The following is a 26106-nucleotide window of genomic DNA, read 5'->3' as shown; positions in this document are numbered from 1 at the left end:
ACTGCTACTCATTATCCTTTGTCATGCTTTCAAATTAAACATCTTTTGGGTAACCTACAATAAAGAATTAAAATTCCTTGAAGGGATCGGTGAGACTAGATACACAAAAAGAATTATTTGTCAAGATGTAAGAAAAGCTCCTCTTGAGGAAAAAAAAGTTATCAAACTGAGAGGAACTGGGTATTACTGCTGTAGCGCCTATCATTGTCTACGGGAGCTAGAGAAGAAAGGAGCAAACATGCACTTCCTTTCTTGCACAGCAGTTTCCTGTAGGAGTAATTTAGCACCAAGGATCAATGCAGCCAAGAAGCAGGAAAAGGAGAAGCCCTCTTTTCACAGTGACCCTGCAGCTGCATCACATCCATGTTACTTGCCTGAATGCACAAAGCAGTGGAAATAGATTAAAACAACTATTTTTTCATTCTATCTTTTAACATCCTGGTACTGAATAAACACAGTCTAAGATCTAAACTGGCCAGTGGAATATGAACAAGTATGCTGTTCCTCCCTACAATCAAAGTTTAGTTTATGGCTGTATAAAATGGCAATCAATTTAAGGCTTTGGCCAATTTAAGTAAACCTAAGTCTTAAAAAAAATTAAGACCAGAGAGATCAGCTTGAAATAAGTTTTCATTTTAGAAGTAGAGCAATTTATCATTTTGTTCATATTACAGTAAAAATTTATCTGAGCCAAGCTATTTTCTGTTATCTTAGGCAGAATAATACTTTGTCATAATGCTGAATTTTTCATGGACTCTCACTTTTCAAGCCATCTCAAGACAAGAAATATTCCGTATTCTCCAGAACTCTCAAAATCATCCCTATCTCATTCTGCTCAATACAGGGGCCAATGACAGCTCCAAAAACGCAGGAGCAAAGAGTATACATTGTTATTTGACAGAAAAAGCCTAAATTTATTAGACAGCTACATCATGGAGATGTTCAGGCTTGCCTGTATGGAAGGAAAATCCTGGTGTTTAGCAGCATCCCCCAAAGAACAGCAGAAGCGAGTGCCCAGCACTGTTAAGAGCTAGTGAGCTAGTTTGGGGACCTTGTTGAGCTTGCACAGCAAGTGGTGCTAAGGATCTTGGTCATCATCTGCAATTCCTTGACACAATTGTAGTAAAAGTTATCCTCATAGCATGATGTACTTCCTGACTTCTCAAGAAAAACTCCTAGGATTTGATGCAGACTAAGATTAACAAAAATCAGTGAAATATAAACAGTTAATAAATTAGCATATTCTAATAAAAGGTTTTAAGCAGGTTAGTATTGTGCCTGAAAGCCTGCTCAAAGTTAGTTGCATTCTCTTTAATGAAGGAAAAACAGTATTTCACAGAAGTAGGAACAACCCAAGAAGTGATATTAGAAGTCCTGTATAAGATATTGCCATTGCTGAGACTCTCTAGCAACTCAAAGGTTAACTCAGCATCTCACTCAGCAGCCTCAGTTTTTCCAACATTCCTTTTTTTTTTCCTTACTTCTCCTTTTCATTCCACTAAAAGCAGAAAAATGGGATGTGGCTGGCTCCAACTCTTATTCCCATACTCTACTATTCATATCACTTAACTGTTTTCAGTTTATGGAGAATTCCTGACCTGCATTTTCACATTTTTCATTCTGACAGCATCCAACATTTTTGGGGAACGCCATTTGAGATCTAACCACTTCCCATAATTCATACCTTTTTGCAAAGCTTTTTTCATCTAGTTTGGAAACTAAAGTAGAAATTTAATCACTAAGTTCTTAAAGAACTGTAGGCAGTTTTCTATGTGGTAGAATGCAAAAATACCTGTCCACAAAATGCATGAACACTGAAGAAAAGCATGTAATATAATCAAGGTAACACTCAATTACCTGACTGCTTCAAAAGACCACCCTATACAGTTAATCTGGCTATTGGATACCCTCAATTTGGAATCATGTGCAAGATCACTGCTAACCAGATGAAGCCATCCTCTCCCAGTCTTTGCAGCTAGTTTCAGTCATCTCCAAATATGACACATCTGAATTTGCATGTCCTTGTCTGAATCAGTTTACTTCACAAGCTATAAAAGATGGGATAAAGTTTAAGTGCAGTATACAGTGTCCATAAATAACACCCAGCAGAGAGACATACTGCTGCATTAAAGCTGTTGGACTTTGGCTTGTTGGATTTTATTTCAGCAAGTGATAAAGTTTCATAGGCAGCTCATGTATTCATAGTAGCAGCATCAAGACTGTGAGCAAGCACTTAAAAGTTGTTTTAGTAAGGTATTGTACAAAGTTATACCATTTTATTTTAGTATGTATGTGAGTAATCTGTCAAGCTATACCCTGAGGAAGTGTGCTCAGTGTTGATTTATACATGCTATAGTGGGCGTCTGGCTATCTGCCCCACAACAGAGGTACTTCCTAAAGACAGACAGCCTTGTTCTCTTTCATTTCTCAGAAGAATGAAAAATAGCTTACTTGTTTACAGCCACAGAAATCAGCAACAAGAAAACAGTTCTCCTTCAGACGTACAAACTAGGCAACCTAGATCAAATATAAGATTCAAGACTCTTGAAAAGCAAGTCACATACTAGTAACACCAGGTTACTTGAGTAAGATCCTGCTCAAATATAGAAAACCAAGCTATTTGTGCTTTTCTGTATATCAAGCACAAAGAACATTCTTGGTATCTTTGACAAAGATGCTTTTTCCTGGAACTGTTGTATTTTGTCTGCTAACTATGAATAGCTGAAGTCTTATGTAAATCAGTCTAAACAATTCATGTTTTCACTTCTGTCTAGTCTTCAACCAGCTTCCCTGACTTCACAAAGCTATACTTTCATCCAGTTATATAATGATACCCTGCAAACAGGTTTTAAGTTTCATAAATCAAATCCAACCAAACAAGAGCTTAGACAGGAAGTTTTCCAGTGAATATTTATGTTGTAGCTTAAGAAAAGTAACTTGAGAATTTATTTTAAAAATATTTCACTAATAGCAACCAGAACCTTTTTAGTATTACAAAATTGTAGACTTCTTTATCCCCACCTAAGTTTTCAGCAGTAATAGTTTTAATTCTGTAAGAGACTTAAGAGCTAGTATCAACATGCCTTCCTTAGTTTTGTAATTGATAGAAGTCACATGGGATGCCTCTACCACACAATACACTAAAAACTCTTTAGCTGCAGGCAGAACAATATATTCTACACACTGCTTCAACTTAGTCTAGTTGAAGTTGGGCTGTTCGGGGTTTTATTTGCAGAGATGGAAAAAATTGAATCTGAATCAAAAAATCTGAAACTTCTATTCTGAGACAATTCCATTCTTGAACATCAAGACTTGACAATTTCACTCTTCATATACTGTATCACTTACAAGGCTGATTGTCAGATACCAGTGTTAGATCAAACCAATCTGGTTTTCAACTTTGTCAGAGCTCACTGTTGTTAGATTGTGAAAGGTAACAGTGTTGCTACATGTTGACACATATAATCACAGATTTTAGGTTCACACCAAAGCTCTGCACAGCCAAGAAACTTTATCTTCACTAGCACGAACAGACCACCTTTCTCCAGCATGCACACAAACACATCAGAAGAGTACAGAAATGGTAGTCTAAGAAAAAGTATCTACTCCACAGTTAAGGCAGAAAAGGAGAAAATGCACCAGGATCAGTCTGTATCAAAGCCCTCTATTATTCCAGAGAAAATAAAAATCAGGTTGAAGACAGCACACTTCTTGCACAGACTAATTCATTACTATTACTTTTTTTGTGTATCAGAACATACCCACACCATTCAGTGCATTCATATGCAATACTAAATCTACCTTTCAGAAAAAGGAAGGCCAAGGATATTCTACTTTGTCATAGACATCACCTTTACTGTTTTTCCAAGCATGACAACTTAAGTAAAAAAAAGTCAGAGCACAAAACATTTTGAAGTTTCAGCTACGACCACTTGTGTTCTTTTGTGATAGTAGTTTACACTTTTTTTTTCCTGAAAACCCTCCTCCTGAAACTTAAATGGGCTTTTTCAAGACACTTTACAGGAGAAAGAGCAGGTTGGGAGTAAGTTCAATTCTGCCTAGAATCCCCTTAGTTACAGCTACATCTGGCAAGTTTCACATCTTCAATTTAATCACTCATAATTATAAGTTCTAGTTAATGCCAATCAATTGTTCACTCAAGCCCTACAGGGAAAAAAATATGCTCATGAATAGTTTACAATGCTGTCTTTGGAAACAAATGTATTAGAGCAGCTGAAGAGTTTCCCATGCATCTGGTTTACTGGCTACCAGATAGATGAGGGCTGAAGTTGCTTTGACTTTCTGGGGATCTTCTGAGAGAACAAAGTAACTGCAGAAGCAAGATATGTGCATGCACCAACTGTTTTAGCTGCAAGTCAAACACCTCAATGTTAAACAGCAGTTTACAGAAGCATTCTCTTCCAGTAAGGGGATACTCTAAATACTGCTGCTTGCCAGAAATGGATTAAAGAATTGCTGTAGCTATGAATGTACCCAAAACAAAGTTGTTTTCAGGTAGGGGAATAAAATGAGCAATTTAACAATGAACATGAAAAGCTTGCATCTTTCACTGACTTATTCACTTCACAATCACAGACAAGACTGATGTACATATTTCTGCACCTGCAACTGTAAAAGCAGATAAAATATTTAATATGTAATTTACAATGTATTTTATCAGCTTGGCATACAGATGAACAGAATATATCAAAGTAGTTGAGTTATAGGCTTGTGGAGGCCCTGCAAAAATATTAATTCAGATATCTGCTAATTTAAAAAAAATCAATTTGCATTTTAGAAGTGATACAATTCCATCTACCACAAAGTACAAAGAGCTGCAAAAACGTATATCATTCCAACAACAATGTATATAAGTTATTAAATAATGATCTGATTTAAAAGAATATAAATGAAGCCTTTAAGTAGGTCTTTTCTACATGCATATTATTTCTCATTAAAGAAAAATATGTAAAAAGGCCATTGGTAATTGCTTTGTTAACCACTGTAGAAAACGCCAATTCTCTGGTCACAGACGCCACTAGTTTAGCACTTAAGGTCTCTGCAGTGTTACATGTGATTATTTTTAAATACTGTTAATTCTATTACTCCATTGGTAAAGAATGTGTGACTTGGAATATGGCAGTCTTCATATTGAGAGGGCAGTGATGCACAGTTTTATAATTATCCAGAAGAACAGCACCCTCCACTGCTCTGTACTTGTGGCTCATCATCAATGATCTGTACACCTCGCCTTGCTATTCCTGACTGACTGGAGCCATTGCCTCTTGCTCTTTCATCCACTTGAGCAGTTTCTATCATTCCTGTAAAGAAAGACATATATTAGATGACATTCCATTGTATTTTTACATTAAGACACCGCTGTCTTAATCTGTCTGAATTATATGCACAGAGAGAAAAGTTCAGCAAGAGTGGTTCCCCTATTGGTTATGCAGAACTAAGTACTCAGGTATCACATGGCCTAACTGCAAGAACATATTAAATATTTTTTCTAAAGCACCCAACATACAGGAGCTCCTGGTAACTAAGGGAGACCGTAGTGATCCTCAGGTGTCCTGGAGTAAGCAACTTCAAAAGCTAGATTTACACACCCATATCAGTAACACTGTTAAAAAAACCCAACAAAAAAACCAAGAAACTCCACCCTCCCAAAAAATCCCCCCCAAAAACCCCAAGCAACTACCTCTTCAGAAATGCACGAGACCTGTTCCTTAAATTCTTTTATCACATAAATACAACTACTAGGATGATGTGCTTGTGTTGGATTTTCATCCCACATACCATGATCTTTACCATGAGATTTCTGTGTAAAATTTGCATCATTAGAGCTTTGAGTTTATGATTTTGTAACTGACGTAATTTGAGAAGACTTTTGAAAATTTGAGAAGAGTATGAAACAGAGGATTTAAAGCAAGTAGTGGTGAGACCAGTAACATGAAGTTTGATTCTGGTTACTACTTATGCATGGTAAGTGGATCAGCAGTCAGTGCCCCAACAAAAGAACAAGACATTTTTGGAGTAGAGCATGAATTTGCAATATTGTAAGCATCCATACATCAAGCTTCCAGGCTTGAAGTAGACTGAAATGAAGTTCGTTCTAAGTAGTACTTTACACTCAAACTTTTCTATATGGCCTGAAAAGCATTTCTGAAGCCTCAAGCATTTTATGAATGAGCTCCTTACCAACAAACTACATAATACTTACTTTTGCAAAGGTCAAGAAACAGTTCTTCAATTCCTTTGTTCTGTTTAGCTGATGTATGATAATGTTTTGCTCCAACAGATTCAGCATACCTGTAAAAATGCAGATATGGAGCCTCATTGTAGTAAAGGACTCAATCTTTCTATGCCACTCTACATGAAGGAATAAGATGATCACAAGAGGTCTTATTCTGACTTTAGAGTTAATCTACATATGCTTATTTAATACAAAAAAGGAGTTATGTGTTTAAAACTGCCAGGAGTGATGCAACACACTAGATGAAATTAAGAAAATTTCATGTCTAGAAAGGGATTTAAACTGTAAATGTTGACTTTAATCACAAACAACTCTCAAGCTACAGTTAGGTCAGCCAGGACACCCTGTGACTCAGATACTAACAGAACACTCAACAACTGGCAGGCATAAGCCAGCAGTGCCTAGCTGGCTGCTATGTTAACAGCATCACGAGTTTATTACTCCAGCATAATTCTGCAATGACTGTTTCTATTAGTAATAGGTGTGACTTACATTTCTGCTTCTTGCACTGAAACATGTCTCTCTTTTTCCAAGTCTATTTTGTTACCTGTTGAAAACAAATCTTTTAAGTATTTGTACTCTAAAATTACCCAAAAAGAAAGCAGACATGTAATCATGGTACTCCATTTTCTCAAGCTGCTCCAGTGAAGACCAGCTCTTACAGAGTCTCACTTACATGAACACTATGATTTGAGAATCTCCTTTCACACAAGCATTTACAGGCTATAAGGTGCTACTTCTGTAGAGATATCAGGACAGCTAAATGCCTCCACCCAATTCAGTCTTTTGCCCTTTTTTTGTGACTTATCACCTTCCATGTGCTGCAGAGGTAAGTTTTGTAGAATGTCCACATATCTAACCTCATGGAAGTGTTTTAATAATTAGATCAGATTTAAATCTAAACCCAGCACTTCTGTTGCATTCCATTTGCATTGAAATTTCCAATCTTTAAGACTCACTCCACCTGCAAGCATTTAATTATCAAAATAGACAAGCACCTAGTCTATGTCACTGAGAAAAGCCATGAGTTTGAGTACTTGAAAGAAGGAAATTTACTTTTTGTTAAACTACAGTCTGCAAGTGTCTGTACCATGCACTTCTAGTAGTGAATAATTAAACAGCTTATTTTTTCAATCAAACTGTTATTTTTCTCCATGTGATCTACTGAAACTTCTAGCTCCAGTTTAATTTTAAATATCTAACATAAGCTTTACCCCTTCACATGTACAAGCTGTCAAAGCAGCATTTGGAAGACGCTATTAATCAAGAGATGGATGTTTCCAATTCAGTCACGTTGAAAAAAGACTTACCTACTATACATAAACAGATTTCATTTCCCAACATTTTTCTTAATTCCTTAACCCAGTTTTTTACCTGCAAAAAGAATAGAGGTGAGTTTGTTTTCACTTGATATACTATTATCTTAGGCAGTGCAGAACATCCCATTTCCTTCATTAACCATCTACGCTAAACTTAAAGCAAAAAAGTTTAAAGCAACATAGATGAAAAAATATTCTTTAGGTTGCTACACATGGCCCTTGTTTAGGAGGTTTTATTTCACAGATGAAATTAAGAGCAAATTACTTCAATAAAACAGTTCAATTACACCAAAAATATAACTCACCACACTCAATACAGCAAGTTCACTGCATGGGCCACTTTAGGTCAGATGTGAGATCTTTTATCAACAGGCACTTACTGACAGACCACAAATAGAACTTCAGAGGTAAAGGCACCTGAACTAAATTTTTCAGGTTAGATTATAACAGATGTTTATTTCATGAGAGAACAGATGGGATAAGCATGTTGAGTCAGCTGATGGTAAGGTATCTGTTAACAAATCCGTTGTCATGAAAAGTTTGAAAGTTGTATGATCACTGCATTGACTTAGGAACTGCTATTTTAAGGGAATAATTGCAAAGAGAAGCAATCACTTCAAGAATTTAAAAAAAACTTGGGCTACATGATCCAGTAGTACTTCCGCAGTAACTTCTGTAAATCAGCTTTCCCTCTTTTTTTCTGCACTTTTAAATGTTTTGATACCACAGGGTTTTACTATGTAGGACTCAGCATGAAAAGGCACAAGTTGAAGTAGCATCCACAAGTCATCACCATTCTGCAGGTGGCCACAAGTGTTTAACTGCTAGCACAAGTGCTTTACTTGCTCCAGACTTTACTACACCAGACTATTTAAATTAGTTAAACTGTTGTAGATCTGTACCCTTACAATATTTCTATCACTGCTAACCCAAGCCTTGCCCATGCAACCACACTTTCTCACTTCTCTCTACAGAGAAGTCCCAACTGGTTTTGCTGAAAGTCAGAGACAAACTTGCTTAAAAAAGTGTTACCAGTTTTCAGCTGAAAAATTCTACAGAGTGGTAGCACAGATTGACACAGGGTGGAAAAAACTCACCCAATCAAACTGATCAACTAATAGAGCCATAAAATAACTAGCCATCAAATTACATGTTTTGATGGGGATTTGAGAACAAAAAACTTATTACAGAGAAGGCAATGTCTCCACAATCATGTATTGCAATTTTAGAGTTCTCAGATCTGTAAAAGATCATGTCACTTAGTATCTTTCAGTAATTTGGTTTATACAATAAAGATCACTATGGCATACCATGACAACAGTCCAGGTTTATGTTTACAGCCTGTCACAGGTAACTTGCACAGCTACATCACAAATTATTCTGAGCTGGAGGGGATCCACAAGAATCATGAAGTGCAATTCTTAAATGAATGGCCCATACAGGGATCAAACCCACAACTTTGGCATTATTTGCACTGTGCTCTAAAAAACTGAGGTAATTCTTTGGTGTTCTTTGAATAACCTGATAGCAGGGAAGTCAGTCTTCAAAAGAATACTACTAAGCTCTACACTTCCATTACATGATCTACAATTGCAAATATATTATATATTGCAGAAAACAGAAGACTTCTGTTTACACATATCACAGATTATCTTTCAACCAGTTTACAGTTTAGATGTAAAAGCTGCCCAGTACCTTTTGAAAAGAGTCTTCATCTGTTATATCATATACTAGAATAGCGCCATTAGAGTCCCTGTAGTAGATAGGCCCCAATGCATGAAATCTTTCTTGACCAGCTGTATCCTGCATTTAAAATACACTTGTTAGCATTTAATACAAAGCAAACATTACTTCAAGGAACTCCAAATACTTTATTAAGAAGTGCCTAACACTTGTGATAGAGTAAGCCCAAGTAATTTTTTTTTCAGAAAAACACTCTAATTACTAAGGAGGAAAAAAATAGAAACATACCCATATTGCAAGGTTTACTCTTTTTCCACCAATATTTAGTTTCTTCGTAAGAAAAGATGCCTGGAAAGCAAAACAGATTACAGTTAAGTTTTACACACCAAATATAATTCAACTTGAAATTAATTAATAAAGCATCGGAATCAATAAAAGACAAATTTCCAGATCGAAAGACTCTGTAAGCAAGAAGGCTAAGTCAATACTAAGCCAGATAGTAATTTCACTCTAGTTGGCCAGCAGTCTATTCTAAATAAATTTGAGTCAAGCCAATCATTTACTACATCTCCTTGCAGTTGTTTTGAATGATTTGGGAAGGATGAGCTATGTGGAAAAACTCTGAATTCACAACACTGATAAGTCTAAGCTGAACTCAAAGCATTTCACAAGACTCTGTGAAGTTCGGGTAGGAACAAGCCTAACAAGATTTTTCATCTGTAGTAATTAGGCAAAGTAGTTCACTGAACCATAAACAATTGTTTTATTTTATCACTAAATATCTTGGAACATTAGTATTTCACAAGTTTCCTTTTCCGTAACTTTTCCCTCTTTTGCTGAAGTGAGCCTACAACTCACCCTCATCTGTTTTTTGGTTCCGTATTTTTGTTTGTTTGAGCCAAGAAGCCTCAGAATAAGCATAAAAGCTGCTTTACAATTCTACTACTTTAACTTCTGGAAATATTTTACAGCACATTGCAAGGTTAATCTAATTTCAGTAACTTGAGTAGGTCTAGTTTCCTCCAAACTTGCATGATTCACATTTTCAGACACCACCTCTGTTACTAGGTCTGTAATTTGACAGCTAAAAAGGGAACATAATTCAAAACAAGTTTAATGGACCAGAACAGGGTCTCAAGGTGTTGATGTGTTAGGAACCTGCTCTCCCCATTCTCAAGTCTAGCAGTAACATATCAAACAATTCAGTTACCAAGAGCTAACATTCTTCTGCCTCAAATCATAGTGAGTTTTCATTTCAGTTTTACCTCAGTTTGCATTTAGGTTCAAACAAGTACTCAAAGGTATTTTATGATACATTCATCACAGATTATTTTAGGCTGGATTGCAGCAGCTCAAGAGGAGTTCTCTGTGTGAGCACTGACCGGCCACAGAACCAAGAGTCACATGTGTGGAAAGTGTCATGGGCCAGACGAGCTGCTTGAACCAGCTTGCTGCTTAACTACACAAGCAAGCAGAATGCACACCGGAGACCACAGCAGTTCAATGAACACTAGCCTAAACTGCTGTCAAAATGCCTTTCTGGAGTGCTGCTTATGTAACAGTTAAAGTCATTCAACATTCAGTTGCTAGAGCTGCTCCTGCTCTTCAGCTACTTCCCTGGCATCTGTATGACCCAAGATGAGATGATTAAAAAACCCTTTCCATCTTTAAGTTGTGCCTTCCTCCAAACCTTTCCACAAACTCTGATAAAAAGAACAAAGAGAGAGACAGAGAGAGAACAGACCAGAAGAAAAACAAACATGTTCCAAGAACAGATAGCAAAGAACTGATCACTACAACCCTTGTGTTCTACATAACTAAAGCATTAACACTACACTACCCTCTCAGTCTGCAGTGAGGGGGACTCACTGTAGTGCCGGAAGTCTGGAAAAACTTCCAGACAGCACATTAAATGGATTTGACCTTCTAACCAACCTGTAACAAACAGCTTAACAGAAGAGTAACAAATCTTCAACATCAGAAAACTTTTCATTCTTTAATTAAAAACTCTAGAGAAAGTAGTTGATGGCTTTAAAACAGCTGCCCCTGAGGACTAACTCATCAGTAGTCTTCATAATTTGTTGTATTACACCACAGTTTAAAAGCCAGAAGCTTGGAGGCAACTTCAGAAGTTTTAATTCACCAACACTTGGGCCACAGGGAGAGAAGCTCTTGTTAGGCACAATGAATCAAGCTTACCTGACAATATTTTATTGATCTGCTGCACCACAGTATTCAATATTCTATTGCAAATCTCAAAGGAAAAGCTCTTCTGAGCAATGTTTGCTTTTGTATAACACCAACAATCCAAACTCACTTAGTTGATATGAATTCCACGCAAGTGTTTGAGAATCAATTTCTGAGCAGAAAAATCTTCCATAGAAAGGGGATTTATATTTAAAACCACAGAGAACTCAGTATCCATATAAGTAATATCATTGTACCTTTAGACAACGACCCAGTTAATAGCACAAGTGTATCTCCTATCTGGCAGAGCAAAAACTGAAGTAGGTTTATCTAAATAGGTAAGTTTTGCTTCAGTATAACCTGTCCTTCAGGTACTACAGCTTTTGACAGGAATACTGTCTTTTATCACTCAGATATAGATTTTCATTTTCTATATACACCAGCACTAGAAGACTCCTACATGCATGCTTTTTTTGTATTGCAAAAACATCCATAATCACAAGAGACAGCAGCAAGGGTACTTAGCACTGGGCTATCATATTTGCTCTTGTATTAAAACTAGATTAATTTGTAATGACTAGGTTTTAGTCTATCTAGAGTCTTACAACCATAATCAAAAAAGGGGAGACAGTATCCTCTATCAGATACCCCGATAACAAGTAGGTTTGTCTGATAACAAGATTGGAACTTGGTATTTGAAGCAGTCACAGTTAGTAATGAGCAGAAAGCTTTGTGAACATGCTGGAGGAAACCATCAATACTATACTACAGATTTAATTCTTCATTCTTCTTTATTTTGTTCATATACTTGAAGAATAAAGTTAGCAGGCTCTGCTCATGAATTAGTAGGTATGGGTAAGTTTGAGGCATTTACCATCAATAAAACGTATTTTTACATCCACAGCGGCAAACACGCCCGAGACAAATCAACTAATACCTTTTAACCTTTCAACGCACATATACCCCTCCCAAGCCATTCCGAGGTTAGTGAGGGAGAAGAAAAAAAAAAAAAACAAAGGCAAGTGAATAGCAGGACTGTGCAGTTTTTAGAAATTTGGGAAAACCCAACACATAAGCAAGAGCCTCAACATCTGTTTTGAGATAGTTTAGAGAAAAAGTCAGTTGCCAAGACTTTAAAGTTTGTCAAGTTTCAAAATCAAAGCCTTTGATGACCTTTGTTAGGTAATTGCACATAGAAAAAGCCTCAACGTTTTCTCTAATCTCAAAAAAAAATTACTGAATTGAGTACTACAAGCCTCAGTTGTGACTTGATTTACAAACAATAGCTATTCTCCATATTATTTTAATTACCAAAACACTAATTAAAACAGTTCATTTTTGCTAGGACTTGCAAAAACTCACAGGAACACTGTTAATTCAAATATAAGCAATTTCAAACAACTCTTTGAAGCTTCTAATTTTCATATTTTGACTCTACTGTCTTATGACTGGTTTGAAAAATACTTAGGTGCTTAGAAAAGAATAATGCAATTATAAGAGCTAAAATTCCAATCTTTTGATGTGGCTGTAGGAAATACTTTCTTTCTTTTAATTCTTTCTTCTGTGAGTTCAGTTTTGTATGCCCACCAGGCCATGCTAGGAACTGATAAAGGGGCTTGAGTAGAACACAAGGAAGACACAGCTGGAAAAGAGTCTCCCAAAAGCCACTGAACAAAAGCAGGTGTGTGTCATCTGCCCTTGAGTGCTCCATGTTCAACAGAAGCAGGTCAGGCATACAAACACTGCACATAGCACTGAACTTCCTTACATTGTCTTTCACTCACCCCCAGCTATCTTGATAACCAAGACAGACAGCTTTTCCAGGTTATGCCAAGTCATCAAAGCAATCGGGAACTCTACGATTACAACCACATCAGCAGCTCTCTTAGGTTGGATAGTCTGCAATCCTCCACACATTTAAGAGAGCAGTATCCAGAAGTTGTATTTATCCTGAGTAATTACATAATAAAAAGTATTTACCCAATTAAAAAACCCGATAGTTTGACAGTAGGTTTATTATTAGAGTAATTCTGGCACAGTTCACTTGATATAAATTTATATCATATAATTATTGTATGAAGATGAGGGCACTTACTTCAGTATATCAAACAATGGGAACCAATTTTAACTGCCCCTCCAGGTCTGCCTACAGGTTATGAACTATATTAATGGCGTGCAAAAACCCCTACTTTTCCTGCATGAGCTTTTCCACAATCTTCTAACTAGATGCTTTCTTCTGTGCATCAGTAGCTACCATCACATCAACATCTTAAGTACATGACTTGATACTAACACAGCTACAGCAACACATGCCAGCAACCCCCTACGTTAGAGGAGGTTCCAGTGCACTCCAGTTGGCATTGAGAAAGAGGAGTGGGGAGGGAGGATAAACTGCTCCCTTTCAGTCAAAGTCTGTTAATAGCACCAAAGAAACATACCTGTTTGGGTATAAAAAGAATTACTTCACAGTAGAATAACATCACTAGATGAAGTTTCCAGAAGGTTACAGTCTCACCACCCTTTTTGTTGCAAACATACTGGAATAAATCACTATGAAACACTTTCTTTTTTTAAGTCAAGTTACTGTGGATGGAGAGCCTCTTGTCTCAATATCTAGTGATCTCTTCATACAATTCATCATTGTCACTCTTTGCTGGACCGGGAGCAAAGTATTTATCTAATTTTGGCTTTATTGGAACAAAAGGAATTTGGTGCATCATTACTTTGAACTGTTGCCATGAAACAAAGCAACCTTATCAGATTAAGCCTTTTATCTTAAAAGAAAAAAAAAAAACCAACAAAGGATGCTTTGCAAACATGTTACTTCATTGCTTAATCATAAAACCTAGTTTCTCTTCATCTTATTTTTAAATTATCTTTTAATTTAATAGTGGAAGAACTCACTTCAATTTTTTTTTCTAGAACAGTAAGATGTAGAAAAATAAAAATAAAAAAGATAATACATAACAAGTGCACATGATGCACAGTAAGATTTAACAGCAATAGACATTGTATTTTACATACGCATCAGTAAGATGCATATATGGCCAAGGAGGCTCAGAACAGAAGAGGAAACAACTTGATAAACAACAAGCAGTCAGTTAAAAGACACAGGCAGCAACCACAAACCTGGGTACAGTGGAGAAGCAAAAGCTCAGTAGGAACTGCAAGCACGTGCTTCCACTCCTCAACACACCCCTCTCCAGACAGTCAACACCAAAAGCTCTGGAGGCACACTATCTACAGACGTCTCCTATCAGCATTTTGGAGCAATTTAAAAGTGTGTTTTATGATATTTGTGACCTAAGTCTGTGTTCCAACCCAGTTTTTGCTCATAATTTTAGGTTTTCCACTACAGATTTAAAGAACAAAAAAACCCAAACAAAAAACATAAGCGTCACCACATAACAATCTACTCGGACCTGTTCTTAAAACATGGAATATGAGAATTCAGCTACACGTGACCATTTTGATGCACTTTAACTAACTGTTTGCTCAATGCTACATTTCTGCTGCACCTCTGACACCTACAAGCTACCAGGCATCCCCGTGGCATATCAAGTGACAATTGTGGCATGACAGCTACAACTAGCGTCCTATAAATACCTTGCCTAGTAAACCCACCAACTGTTTAACCCAAAAGCTGAGTGTGAACACAAAATAAAAAAGTCTAAAACATATTTTTTTACCTCTTCACAGCAAAAATGGAGTTATGTTATCTGTTTATGAAACATTTCCTGTATTGCTTCTAGTGCATCTATAATGCTGCTTTCATTTTAAGGGAAAGTTTCACTATTAAATACTTCTGAGATACACAATTCATTAAGCTTTCCCTAAATGCATGGCAATGGCACATAACTACCTTAAAACTCTTTTCTTTTTAACACCACCTACTATTACTTCTGTACTTCAAGAAATTCAAAGTTAGTTCAAAACCCACTACTGGTTCCATCAAGTGGCATGGTTTGATTCTCTGTTTAAAAAAAGAAATATTAAGACTGGCACACATTGAATTCACACTTCCACCTATGCAAGGTGACATCCTGAAAGACTTAACATACCACTCAAAAAACGAACTTCAAAACATGCTTTCTGAGACTACGTAGAGTACAAGCAGTTTATTTTGTAACACAGCCTACATGCCACCCATCGCTAACTAGTAGGCCATGAAAAAACCCATTACTTTCAAGCAGGCACCCTGTCACATTTCATGTGTGGAACATCACTTTGTAGCTCTTTATAACAACAGACAGTACCACTGAGAATCCAGCCAAAATTCAGGGAGTTGTCGTGACAAGCAGTTCAGCTTTAAGAATCTCTGCCATTATTAAATCATAAGCCCTAATCTCATAAACCATTTTGTGAAAGCTATTCTCCTTAAACAGAAACGTTTAGATAGTGCTTATGCTAGGATCTGAGAACATGAGGAAGACTATGATTAACAGAAACGCAGCATGAAATACTTAGTCATCAGTCCACTAACAATGATTACAATAACAACATTACTTTTGCATCATACTTTCCAAGATTCAAATGAAGACATTCACATACGTAATTGGAAAAAACGGAGCAGTTAGTATGCAAAGTAGAAACGAGGCCTAAACATACTGAAAGCTTAAATCTGAGGCGTGAAAATAAAGAGAAAATTGGCTTCCAGCAAACTCGGCAGGGGACAGGCACCATCAGCGAGCGGCGACGGTGGCTCGGGCTGCCACCAAAGCCGCAGACAAGACACTGCCAGCAGAGCGAGGAGAGGCGCAAGGTGAGGGGAGAACAGCAGCGGGACCCCGACACCACCGCCCCGCCCCGGCCCGCACCTGCAGCGTGGTGATGTGCTTATCGTTGAACTTGTTTTCGCAGTAGCGCAGCACCAGCGAGGTCTTCCCCACGCAGCCTTCCCCGAGCAGCACCACCTTAAAGGAGAAGCTGCGGCCCCCGGCCGCCGCGCCGGCCCCCGCCGCCATCCGCGCCCCGCCGCCGAGCCGCGCCTCACATCAACGAGCCCCACCGCGGCGCCGCCGCCGCCCGCCGGGACGAGGCCCCGCGAGGGAGAGGGGCCGGCGGGGATGGGGAGGCACCGGCGAGGCCGCGGGCACAGAGGCTGGAGATAGACCCGGCAGCCGAACCTGCCCGGCGGCCGCGGCTCCGCTGCCCCTAATGGCGGCTTCTTCCTCCTACGTCACGCACCGCTCGGTCACGCGCAGGCCCCGCCGCCAATGGGAGGGAGGAACGCGGCGGCAGGCCCCGCCCCCTCCGCAGCTGCTGGGCGGGGCCGAGGGCGGGGCTTGTGCAGCAGGGGGCGGGGCCCAGGGCAGGGGACCCGCGCGCGTCCCGCTCCCGTAAGGATTTGTCCCTAAATCCCGTGCCGAGGCTTCCCCCTGCAGCGCACGCACCCGCCGAGCGTTTCCCCGGGGAAACACAAAGCCCCTAATAAACACCGGCACGGATTTTGTGTGACTTTCGTTCCCGTGAACTAAGCTACACTAGTCTCTAAATGTTTGCAAAATGAAAGTCCGTAATAAAGTACTTTAAAACAGGGATGTGGGAGCAGGTGAAGGAAAAGGCACGAGAAAAACGTTCTTGCGTCGAGTTCCTTGCTTGCAGGGGTACAGCAGAGTTTCATACACAAGAATTGGATAACTGCCTTGTGAAACTGGGCATCATTCCTTAATTAAAAGCAATCCTCACAAACCAATCCAAACAACTGCAGCACAACCTCTCTCTAGTGATCATTTAGTGGTAAGAAAAATAATGGCTATGAAAAGGCTTCATAGTGCAATTTCCTTTTTCTCTGTCAGACAATTTTAATGCTGTGTTGTGTGAGAAAGAAAAGAGGAAAGAACAGAGAATGCATCCAGGAGAACAAGGACTGGATTTCCTGGAGTAAGAAGCCTCGTCACTGAACAGTGTTACATTCACACAGAATGGATTGGTTTTATTTCCTCCAGAGGCAAGGAAAGCAAACCTCTGCCACGGTGCAGAGTCAAACGATGCATTTCCCACTGACAGTAGACTGCTGCAAGTAACTACAGTATTCTATCCTTTCTGTTCTCTCTCTGATTACTCATTTTGTTGCATGAGAAGTCCCGTACTTCCAAAACTTCAGTCATCTATGTTAAATAAAACTAAAAGGCCGATCTGGCTGAGAACAGAAATCCTGTCAGAGCTACCTGAAGTGTCATGTTTCACTGTAATCTCATATACAACTTTGTAAAATCTGTAGGTTTAATTATCTGTGACTGTTACCAAGTTATTTTGACAGTGTTAATTTGGGAAGTGTTTATTTTGTTTCAGAGACTTTGAGAAGAGAATGGCTCTTTTACCTTCAATTTATTTTGCTTCCCCTTTTTACAGAGCTTCCTAAAAACACTTGTGACAGGCCTTCTGTGTTATCTGTGTTGCTGAACACATCTGCATGAGAAATGCCTTTCGAGATGTATTTTATATTTCATGCAGATACTACAATACTCTGTATGTTATTAAACCAAAACAAATTGTACTACTGTATCCATTACCATGATCTTTGAACATTTCTTGTAAGACTACTCAAGTGTTTTATTTCACAGGTGGTGTCTTCTCTAAAAGTGAAAATAATGTTCTTCTTTCAGCTTGCATTATTAGATCTCCTCACAAAAATATTAAATGTGTTAATTCCACTGTGAACTTAAGTGTACGCAGTAGCTGTCAGTGCAGATACTTATGTTGTCAAACCTGCAACAGCATATACAGCCCCTCTCAAGCTCCCAACACACAACTCATTTGAGGGACAATTATGTGTTGAATATTACAAGGGTCGGAGTTGATTTGCAGATAATGTCATTTTTTTTTCCATTTTTTCCTTTGGAGAATATTTCTGAGCATAATTTGATATACTTGCAGGAAAATGTTCTGAATTTATTGGATTTCCTTGGAAAAGAATCATATTACAAAATCCCAACCAAATAATGTACAGTTTTATAAGATCAATGTCCATAAGAGTACAAGGTGTCCAAAAAAGCAAGAAATCAGATCAGGGGAAAAAAACCCAACCCAATAATAACAACAAAAGCCCACTTAGAATGAACTTAATAATATTGTGAAAAAGAAAGATTCAGATTCAGAAGACAAAGAATCAAGGTGAAAAGCAAAGCATCTGGAAAAAGAAAAAAGAAAAGAAAAAAGAAAAAAGAAAAGAAAAGAAAAGAAAAGAAAAGAAAAGAAAAGAAAAGAAAAGAAAAGAAAAGAAAAGAAAAGAAAAGAAAAGAAAAGAAAAGATTTGTAGAGAATCTTGACCTGGAGGAACTCTTCTAAATGTGTTTTTCCCACTCACTCACTGCTGAGAGACTCCATGCACCCACGGGGATGTACTTGACAGGGTCAATAATGTCCTTGGAGACTTTGTGCAGCATGAAATTTTTTTTCTGATTTATAGAAATAAGTAAAACATAGAATCTGATTTTTACCTAAGAAACAATGCCTGCAAGGAACAATGTTATTTTTTCTTGTAAAGAAAAACAGTATTATTTTCTAGAAGTTCAGTTCTCCATCTTGAAGCGGCATTGTCTGCAAATGTCATTTCCCCCCAGGATAAGCAATTCTATATTCTTTGCCACTTTGCATTATGGTTTTCATACACCCACAGCAATGCTGAATACCATCCCCATGCAATCGAGGCAGATCCCCTTCCTGAGAAACAGCATCCTGGACATATGCTGAGAACAGCAAGCATGCTGCTCTACCTTTAACTGACCCCTTGCTGTTGGTATTTCTGCTTTCAGGAGCAAAGGCAATGTTCCAGCTCCAAATGAAAGACCCTAACCCTCTAAGAGAGGGTAAACCGATGGCTTATAAAGGTAAGAGTCTTAAAGTGTCAGAGTTACAAAAGACAAAACTTCCCTTCTGCAGGAGCTTGTTAACTAGACGTATGCTATAACAGTATTAAGAATGAAAACATTAAAAAAAAAGAAAAAAAAAGGACAAAGAAATGCTAATTTTAAACACATATTGGCAGACCAGGGAAACTCCAGAGGAAGGTAGAACTGGTTAAAATTTAAAAAGTAAAACTGGGACCCATACAATCACAGACTACCTAGAATAGTACCAGTCACTGCCAAACCTTGTTTAAACAGTCATGCCAATGTTTTCAATCACAGAAGCAGGCCAGTTCAAGAACAAACCCACAGAGCTATGGAGGGATAGAATGTAAGAAAATAAAGGTAGTGCAGAAGGTAATCTCACCCCTGACGAGTTGCAGCTGTACCAATTATCAAAGATTAGGAACAGGCCTAACATTAACAGGCCACAGCTGTAACCAATGCCAACAAGAGTGCTATAAGAGAGTGGGGTAGCTGGTTGAGAAGGAAACTGTGAATGAGAGAACTGGGAATAGGAGTCACTCAGCTGTGCTGTGAGTGTCTGTCCATGAGAAATCATCAAGCAGGTATGGGACTCTTGCAATGAGGTAAAAACACAGGGCTGTATACACTTCATGGGATATATAAAGAATGGAACTTTGCGCTAGAGTAACTTGCTGCTGTGTGGTACAGGAGGAGATGGGGACATCAGTGGCACTTGAGGCTTCCTCGGACTCTGCTCAGGGTGAGAGAGAAGTGCAAGCAAGATCTTGCAGTGTGCTGACTATAGGCCACAGCAGTAATAGAGAAGTAAAAGAGAAGTTTTCATTTACTGGCTGATAAGTCAGCAGATTTTCCAAGAGCTTCTACAAAGGAATGGGAACATAGACAGGAAAAATGGGTGTGAAAAGGGTTCCTCAGGGACACCCTAAAACTTACCAGTTTCAGTGTTACTGAGCTTCAGCCAAGCAGTGAGGAGAGGATAGAAATGAGCTGCAGTGAGCAAAATGGGCCTGTTTTGTATTATGGAAGGCTTACTTAATTACCTATACATCTTCATCCAAATCGTCTTCTGTATAACAGCAACCAGCCTGTCCACAGACCTACACTTTGGCAATGGTAATTGCCTGTTGCATGCAGGCTTGCACAGCCTTCTCTAAACACAAAAGCCCTGATACACCCATCTTCACCATGGCAGTCACACCTTCAGCTGTGGGGAGGAGCAGATGATGACACAAAGAAAAGATTTTTTTTTTTTTACACAAAAGAAAGGCTAATGATTAAATGAAGCTTTCAAATGTTATGTGTGCTAGTCAACAAAATCTAATGGAAAAATAGGTTTCTCTGATGAGACCTAAGATGACATTACAGTCTTTGGCTGTTCAAAGGTAAGGCCATAACTGTACTTATTTTTTCAGGAGCTAGACATAATACCTACATGCTAACAAATGGGGGAAAATTATTTTTTGATGCAATGAAAGACAAATTCATTGCATCAAGAACTGGATGAGCGGTTCAGAGTACTTATTGGTGAGACGGTTATCTTTGAAAACTGATGTTTCCTTCAGGCCCTTTTGGGTTTCCTAAATGGCCTGTAAAGTAAATATAAAATCAATGCTAATCAAACTTGAAGTGATAGGGCAGTGTCAGTGTAATAAACAGTGACAAGAATGGGGTATCCAGCAAAAACTGTATAACAAGCTGTCATCTGAAAATGAAAAGTGGTAACATTATAAGGAATACAAAAGTGTTACCTCATAGTCTATGTAATAAATTAGATAGTCAAAATGTTGCAGGTATCTAAATATATGACTGCAGCAAAAGGGCAGAGGTAATTCCTGGATATGAAATAAGGATGTAATGAAGAAGTTTTTGATCTCAGTGCATGGTGCTGATAAAACTTGTACTGGAATTTGGCACAGTTTAAAAATAGGGCAGAGAAAAGGAAAGGGCTCACTTTGCTCAGCTCATCAGTGCTGTACCAGGAACAGACACAAGGTAAACACAAATAGCAGGAATCTAAAGCCAGACACATTCAGATTCAAAATGAAACACTAGTTTTTAATGACCAATTACCAAGTGAAACAAATAATTTCTTATTTTCTGACAGCTTTGCTTGAGGGGTGTTGGGTAGCCTGGTGACATAAGTTTGGCCAGATACAGGTTGCATTTCAGGCAGTCCCCAGGCCCAGTTCACAGGAGATTGACTATCTCTACCAGCTCACACATCTAATAACAATTTTAAATTTTATTTTTTGGATCTTGTATTCATCATATTTACTGCTGAAAAAAGACAGTCTGAATTATTAATGGCCCAAATGAGAAGCATATCTCACTAAAATGTAGGGCCTTCAACTAAGACTTCTAAAATTTAGAGGAAAACTTGTATTCTAAACATGCACTCCCTGGAAATTAATGGAGAAATCCCTAGACTACATAGTATAGTTTAAATTGAAGCAATTTATCGTAAAGTAGCCTTTAAAACAAGGGAAAACACTTAATAAAGAGTTTTTTAGCATTATCATTCAACTCCTACCATTGATATAAAATATATTGCTGCGCTCTTTAAATACATCTGCATTTGCAGACACTTTCCTTTGTGAAGGGTTCCTTGAAGTGTTTTGCTCAGCAGACACTGGTGATGAGCAGGTAAACAAACCAGCAACAACAATTACAGTGTCAAGTATCACCCTTGCTCAGTCCTGCATTTCAAAATCTTGTGTAAAGGACAAGTGACTGGACACCAGGATGATCATATAAACTCTTAAAGCAAGTGCTTTCCTTTCTGTAACTGAACAAATGGAATTGAATCAGCTAGCCTATTCCTTTATTCACAATTTCTTCCCTTAGAAATTTCTAATTAAAGCCAGTGCTTCTTTTAATTACACAAAGTAACCCAGTTTCAAGAAAGTCACATAGACAAAATGCAAAGACTTTATCAAGGTCAAGTGCATATTACTTTCAGCAGAGTGCTTCCCCTAAAACTAACAACTTCTTGCTGCTTTGACCAATGAAATATTTTCTATTAAGATGTTTGTATTTTTTTGTTAGAAGTGGAGAGCTGTAATGATAGAAATATTGCTCACACTTTCTTTATAGAAAAATGCTTAAGCATGTATGACTCCTGCCCCCATGCCTGAAGCAGGTGATGCCCCAGGGTATTGTGAGGGGTTGGGGGGGTTACATGTGTCTTTTCAATTCTGCAGGAAAAAGAAATCTGTGCTGTCAGGAGATTGATCATTAATGGTCCCATGGGGTTGCACGTTGCCTGATTAGATTAGGAATACATTTTTGAGAACCATGTTGTAACAAGCAGCAGCAGTGATGTGTTTCTGGCCAAAGCCTCTTGTGGGTGAGAGCACTACACCAAGTTGCATTGTACCCCTGAATGGGCTGTCAGCCAGCACAGGGTTACTTTTCTGCTTTTCAACTTTCCTGTCAGAAAAAAAATGGGAAGAAACCTATTTTAGGTACTCTTGGGTAGAGTAATAAAATAATCCTGGCGTGCATCTGTCTCTGTTGTGTCCTGATATGGCCTTACACAGGACTGGTGCTGTGATTCTGGGGAAGATGCTGAGCTGATTTTTTTAGAACTGCCTTCTAACCTTAAGGTAAATTCTGCATTAAACTCTCATATATATTAGGGTACCTTAGCACCCCTCAGAATCCTTAATGCAGAAGTAGAGCTCAGATTTCTGCAACTTTCAGCCCTAGGTACCAGTTTTTGTGGGTTTACATTTCACTTTTCTCTAAACCTGGATGGGAAGGGAGACATTATAGGTCCCAGGGGACGTAAAATAGTAGTTTTATATGACTATTTGCACTAGCAAAGAAAAATAATTGCACAAAACAGATCAGTCCTGTGTCATGCCCAGAACAGTAGACACTGACTTTGTACCTGCTGCTCTGAAAAGAGTTGTTGTTCTGTGGTTCCTCTTACTCCCAGTCAGGATCAGAGTGGAGCTGTGGACTCCAGTCCAGGAGTCGGAGTGGTAAAACAGAGAAAGAGATAAATGAAACTGGAATTAAACCCAACCTGCTTTCTTCAAGTAATGTCAGAAAACAAACACAAGAGGATATTTAACAATTGTAAAAGACCTTTAATGATTATAATTGCAAAGGGACAAAAATCCCAAAATGGCACATGTGCAGGAGTGATTTTTGGACTTGCAGACTCCATGACGCAGGCACAGACTGATATGTATGCATTCATTTTTTTGCCACTGGGGAAAAATCACAAAATATATTATTAAAAACTTTCCTTATTACAGAGAGGAAAGGGTAAGGCATATAAATTTAACATCTAAATTACATTCTTATTTCAGGTGAGTTCTGAACCCAAGCAAAACATTTGTTAATCTACTCCAAACTAAACCTATTTGAATGTAAGTGGTGTATTACTCAAATCTGCAGGCAAACAATGTGAGGATATTTTTGTTCATTTAACTTCAAACTCTAAAGAACAATAAATAATATTACACTTCCTTTTTGTCTTGTGATAAGGGCTTTGGGCACTTTTTATGGTTTGGTTGATGGTGGATGCTTTTTTTTTTCTGGCATAGCTTTGCACAAGCTCGATCCGCTACAGAGCTCCTCGAGCAGACACCACCAAGTGCAATGTCAGAAGCTGACACCCATGTCTTTTTTTTCTTATGGCACCTACCAAAAGACAGAGTTTCCAGAATTCAGAGGTGAGCGACACTCATGCTTCTCATACCAATGCATCATGAATCAGCTCCTTTCACTTTTCCATTTTAAATTATATTAGGATGAGACACTTAATGGAATGAGATGATGTGTACCTGTTGGGAGCACCATAACCAGGGCATTTGGCAGTTTAAGGCAGACTGAGACTGCTGCTGCTTTGGGGGACCATTTGATCGTAGCAGCTTTTGACAGTGGAGTGAATTCAGGACTTAAGAAGTCAACAAGTGAAATAATGAAATATCAGGAAAATGAGTAATATTGACAAAAAGAGTAGGATGGCAGAAGTCATTGCTTTTCTAGTACTGGGTTGAACTCTGCATAAGCCAATGCAGCAAAAGCCCTTTACCAAGAAACACCAGAACACTCACATGATTTTTTATGATGTCCTTCTATTTTCCTAGCTTTGCAGCTAGGGCTGCAGCTGCAAAAACCTTACAAAAATAGTTACTGATGATACTAAAGGGTATTAACAAATGAGCACCAGAAAACTTCTTACTGCTTTCTACTGATGTTTCTTCTAACTGCAGGATGCATTCTGTTTTTTTAAACCATTGTCATCCTTGCTAATGGTGTGGGTTTGAACCTCCAAGACCAATTTGGACAGTGATCACATTGCAGTAATTAATTCTGCTTTATGCTTGTTTGAACAAAGCCACAAAAGAGCAGCCACCAGACAAGAGAGGTGCAAACAAGTTATGCAAGGCTTCACGGGTGACTCAGCAGGTCCAGCCAGGTAGCTCCCTGCAAACAGGCAGTTGTTTCCATACCGGTGCTGTTCTCCTTTCCTCAGCATAGCTCAGGCTGGTTCTTCCACATGTTGGTTAATCCAGTCTTCATTTCTTGAATCTCACCTGGATTAGCAAACAATTGTCCCTGCTCTAAAATGCAAATCCCAGAGCAGCACAGAGCAAGAAATGCTGCTGGGTGGTCTGCTATAGGAGGATATATTTATTATGAAGGTATTTTCAAAGTGATATAGTGTATGACACTTGCTTCATACCATCAGTCAGTCACAAAACATTTCCTGATCAGAAATCATAATGGTGATCATCTACTTTCCTATGCATCCAGCTTACTGGGTTTCAACTAAAACTCTGACATGTAAGGATGTGGTAAAGTGCCCATCATCAAAGGTATTCAAAATGTGATTGGACGGATTGATTAATGCTAGATAATCTCACCAAAGATCCCTTTCCCACAAAAGGTTGGACCAGATGATCTCTCAAAGGTCCCTTCCAACCTGGGCTGTCCTGTGATTCTATGATTCAATTAGTGGTTGTAGTGGGAAGAGATTAAAATTGGCTTTGTGAGATGAATGTTGTAGAAAAGCTACTGAATATTCCTGGTGGAATTTCTTCACTTGGAATCAAGTTTTACACACTTGGGAGTACCAAAGCTGCCATTTTCTCAGTTGCTTTGTTTCCACATTTCTGTAATCATACTCATTTGGGATTGGCATTAATATATACTGAGGGTGGCTGCAGGCTTGAGAGTGCTGCAGGGATCCACAGAGTCTGAGTGAATTCATGTACCTTCTCTGATTTATGCATTACAACAGGCACATAATTGTATCCCAGAGCTGCACCTTATCCCCCATCAGAAGCAGTGTTTAAAGTTATTATCCAGTTATAGCAATAACCAAAAGCATACCTGAATACCTACAAAGCTTTAAGGGAATAAATTTCCTGCAAAACAGGTTAACTCTTGCTTAAAGAAAAGTGACTTAATGCCAATTAAAAATGTTAGATAATGAAATGTAAAGAATAGGCTGCATGGGGACCAAAGCACTGCTGGAAGAAATGCACAGAAAATAAATCCCACTTAAAAATCTGAGATGCCCAGTCCTAACAGATTGCAATGTGAATAGTGCTCAAGTTGGTTTTGTAAAATACCAACAGAATTTCATGATATTTCAGCCCTTTATTGTCAGAAAAAGTCAATCTGCAGATTCAGCTTGTCCTTAATACACAAGACAGGTGGTATACCCCCTTTGTTTTTTACACCACTTTATTTTGCTCTCCCAGGAAACTGGGTAATGATGGACTACTTGAATGCAGCATGTGCAGATCCAAGACAATCTGCAGCTGTAACAATAAAACAGAAATTAAAAAAATAGGTACTG

The 26106-nt window shown here is 38.4% G+C and overlaps 1 protein-coding gene across 1 annotated transcript; it reads right to left on the bottom strand.

Moving 5' to 3' along the window:
- Window positions 1-868: 868 nt before the first annotated feature.
- RAB21 (RAB21, member RAS oncogene family) lies at window positions 869-16642 on the bottom strand. Its single transcript, XM_038154302.1, has 7 exons — window positions 16263-16642; window positions 9547-9606; window positions 9271-9378; window positions 7567-7630; window positions 6749-6803; window positions 6224-6312; window positions 869-5321 (listed from the first exon to the last, which is right to left on the bottom strand). Exons 1-7 carry the CDS (start codon window positions 16407-16409, stop codon window positions 5182-5184), a joined length of 663 nt encoding a protein of 220 aa, XP_038010230.1. The 5' UTR covers window positions 16410-16642; the 3' UTR covers window positions 869-5181.
- Between the last annotated feature and the right edge of the window lie 9464 nt (window positions 16643-26106).

Source organism: Motacilla alba, chromosome 1A, assembly GCF_015832195.1.
Source record: "Motacilla alba alba isolate MOTALB_02 chromosome 1A, Motacilla_alba_V1.0_pri, whole genome shotgun sequence".
Taxonomy (NCBI): Eukaryota; Metazoa; Chordata; class Aves; order Passeriformes; family Motacillidae; genus Motacilla; species Motacilla alba.
This window is presented reverse-complemented; position numbering and strand designations above follow the sequence as displayed.

Excerpts from the sequence above, each read along its gene's own strand:
- RAB21 (XM_038154302.1), bottom strand. The coding sequence starts at position 16,409 with ATGGCGGCGGGGGCCGGCGCGGCGGCCGGGGGCCGCAGCTTCTCCTTT. Across the intron at positions 6,313-6,748 it reads TCAGTGCAAGAAGCAGAAAT|GTATGCTGAATCTGTTGGAG; the intron begins GTAAGTCACACC and ends GCATTTTTACAG. Across the intron at positions 5,322-6,223 it reads GTTTCTTGACCTTTGCAAAA|GAATGATAGAAACTGCTCAA; the intron begins GTAAGTATTATG and ends CTTTCTTTACAG.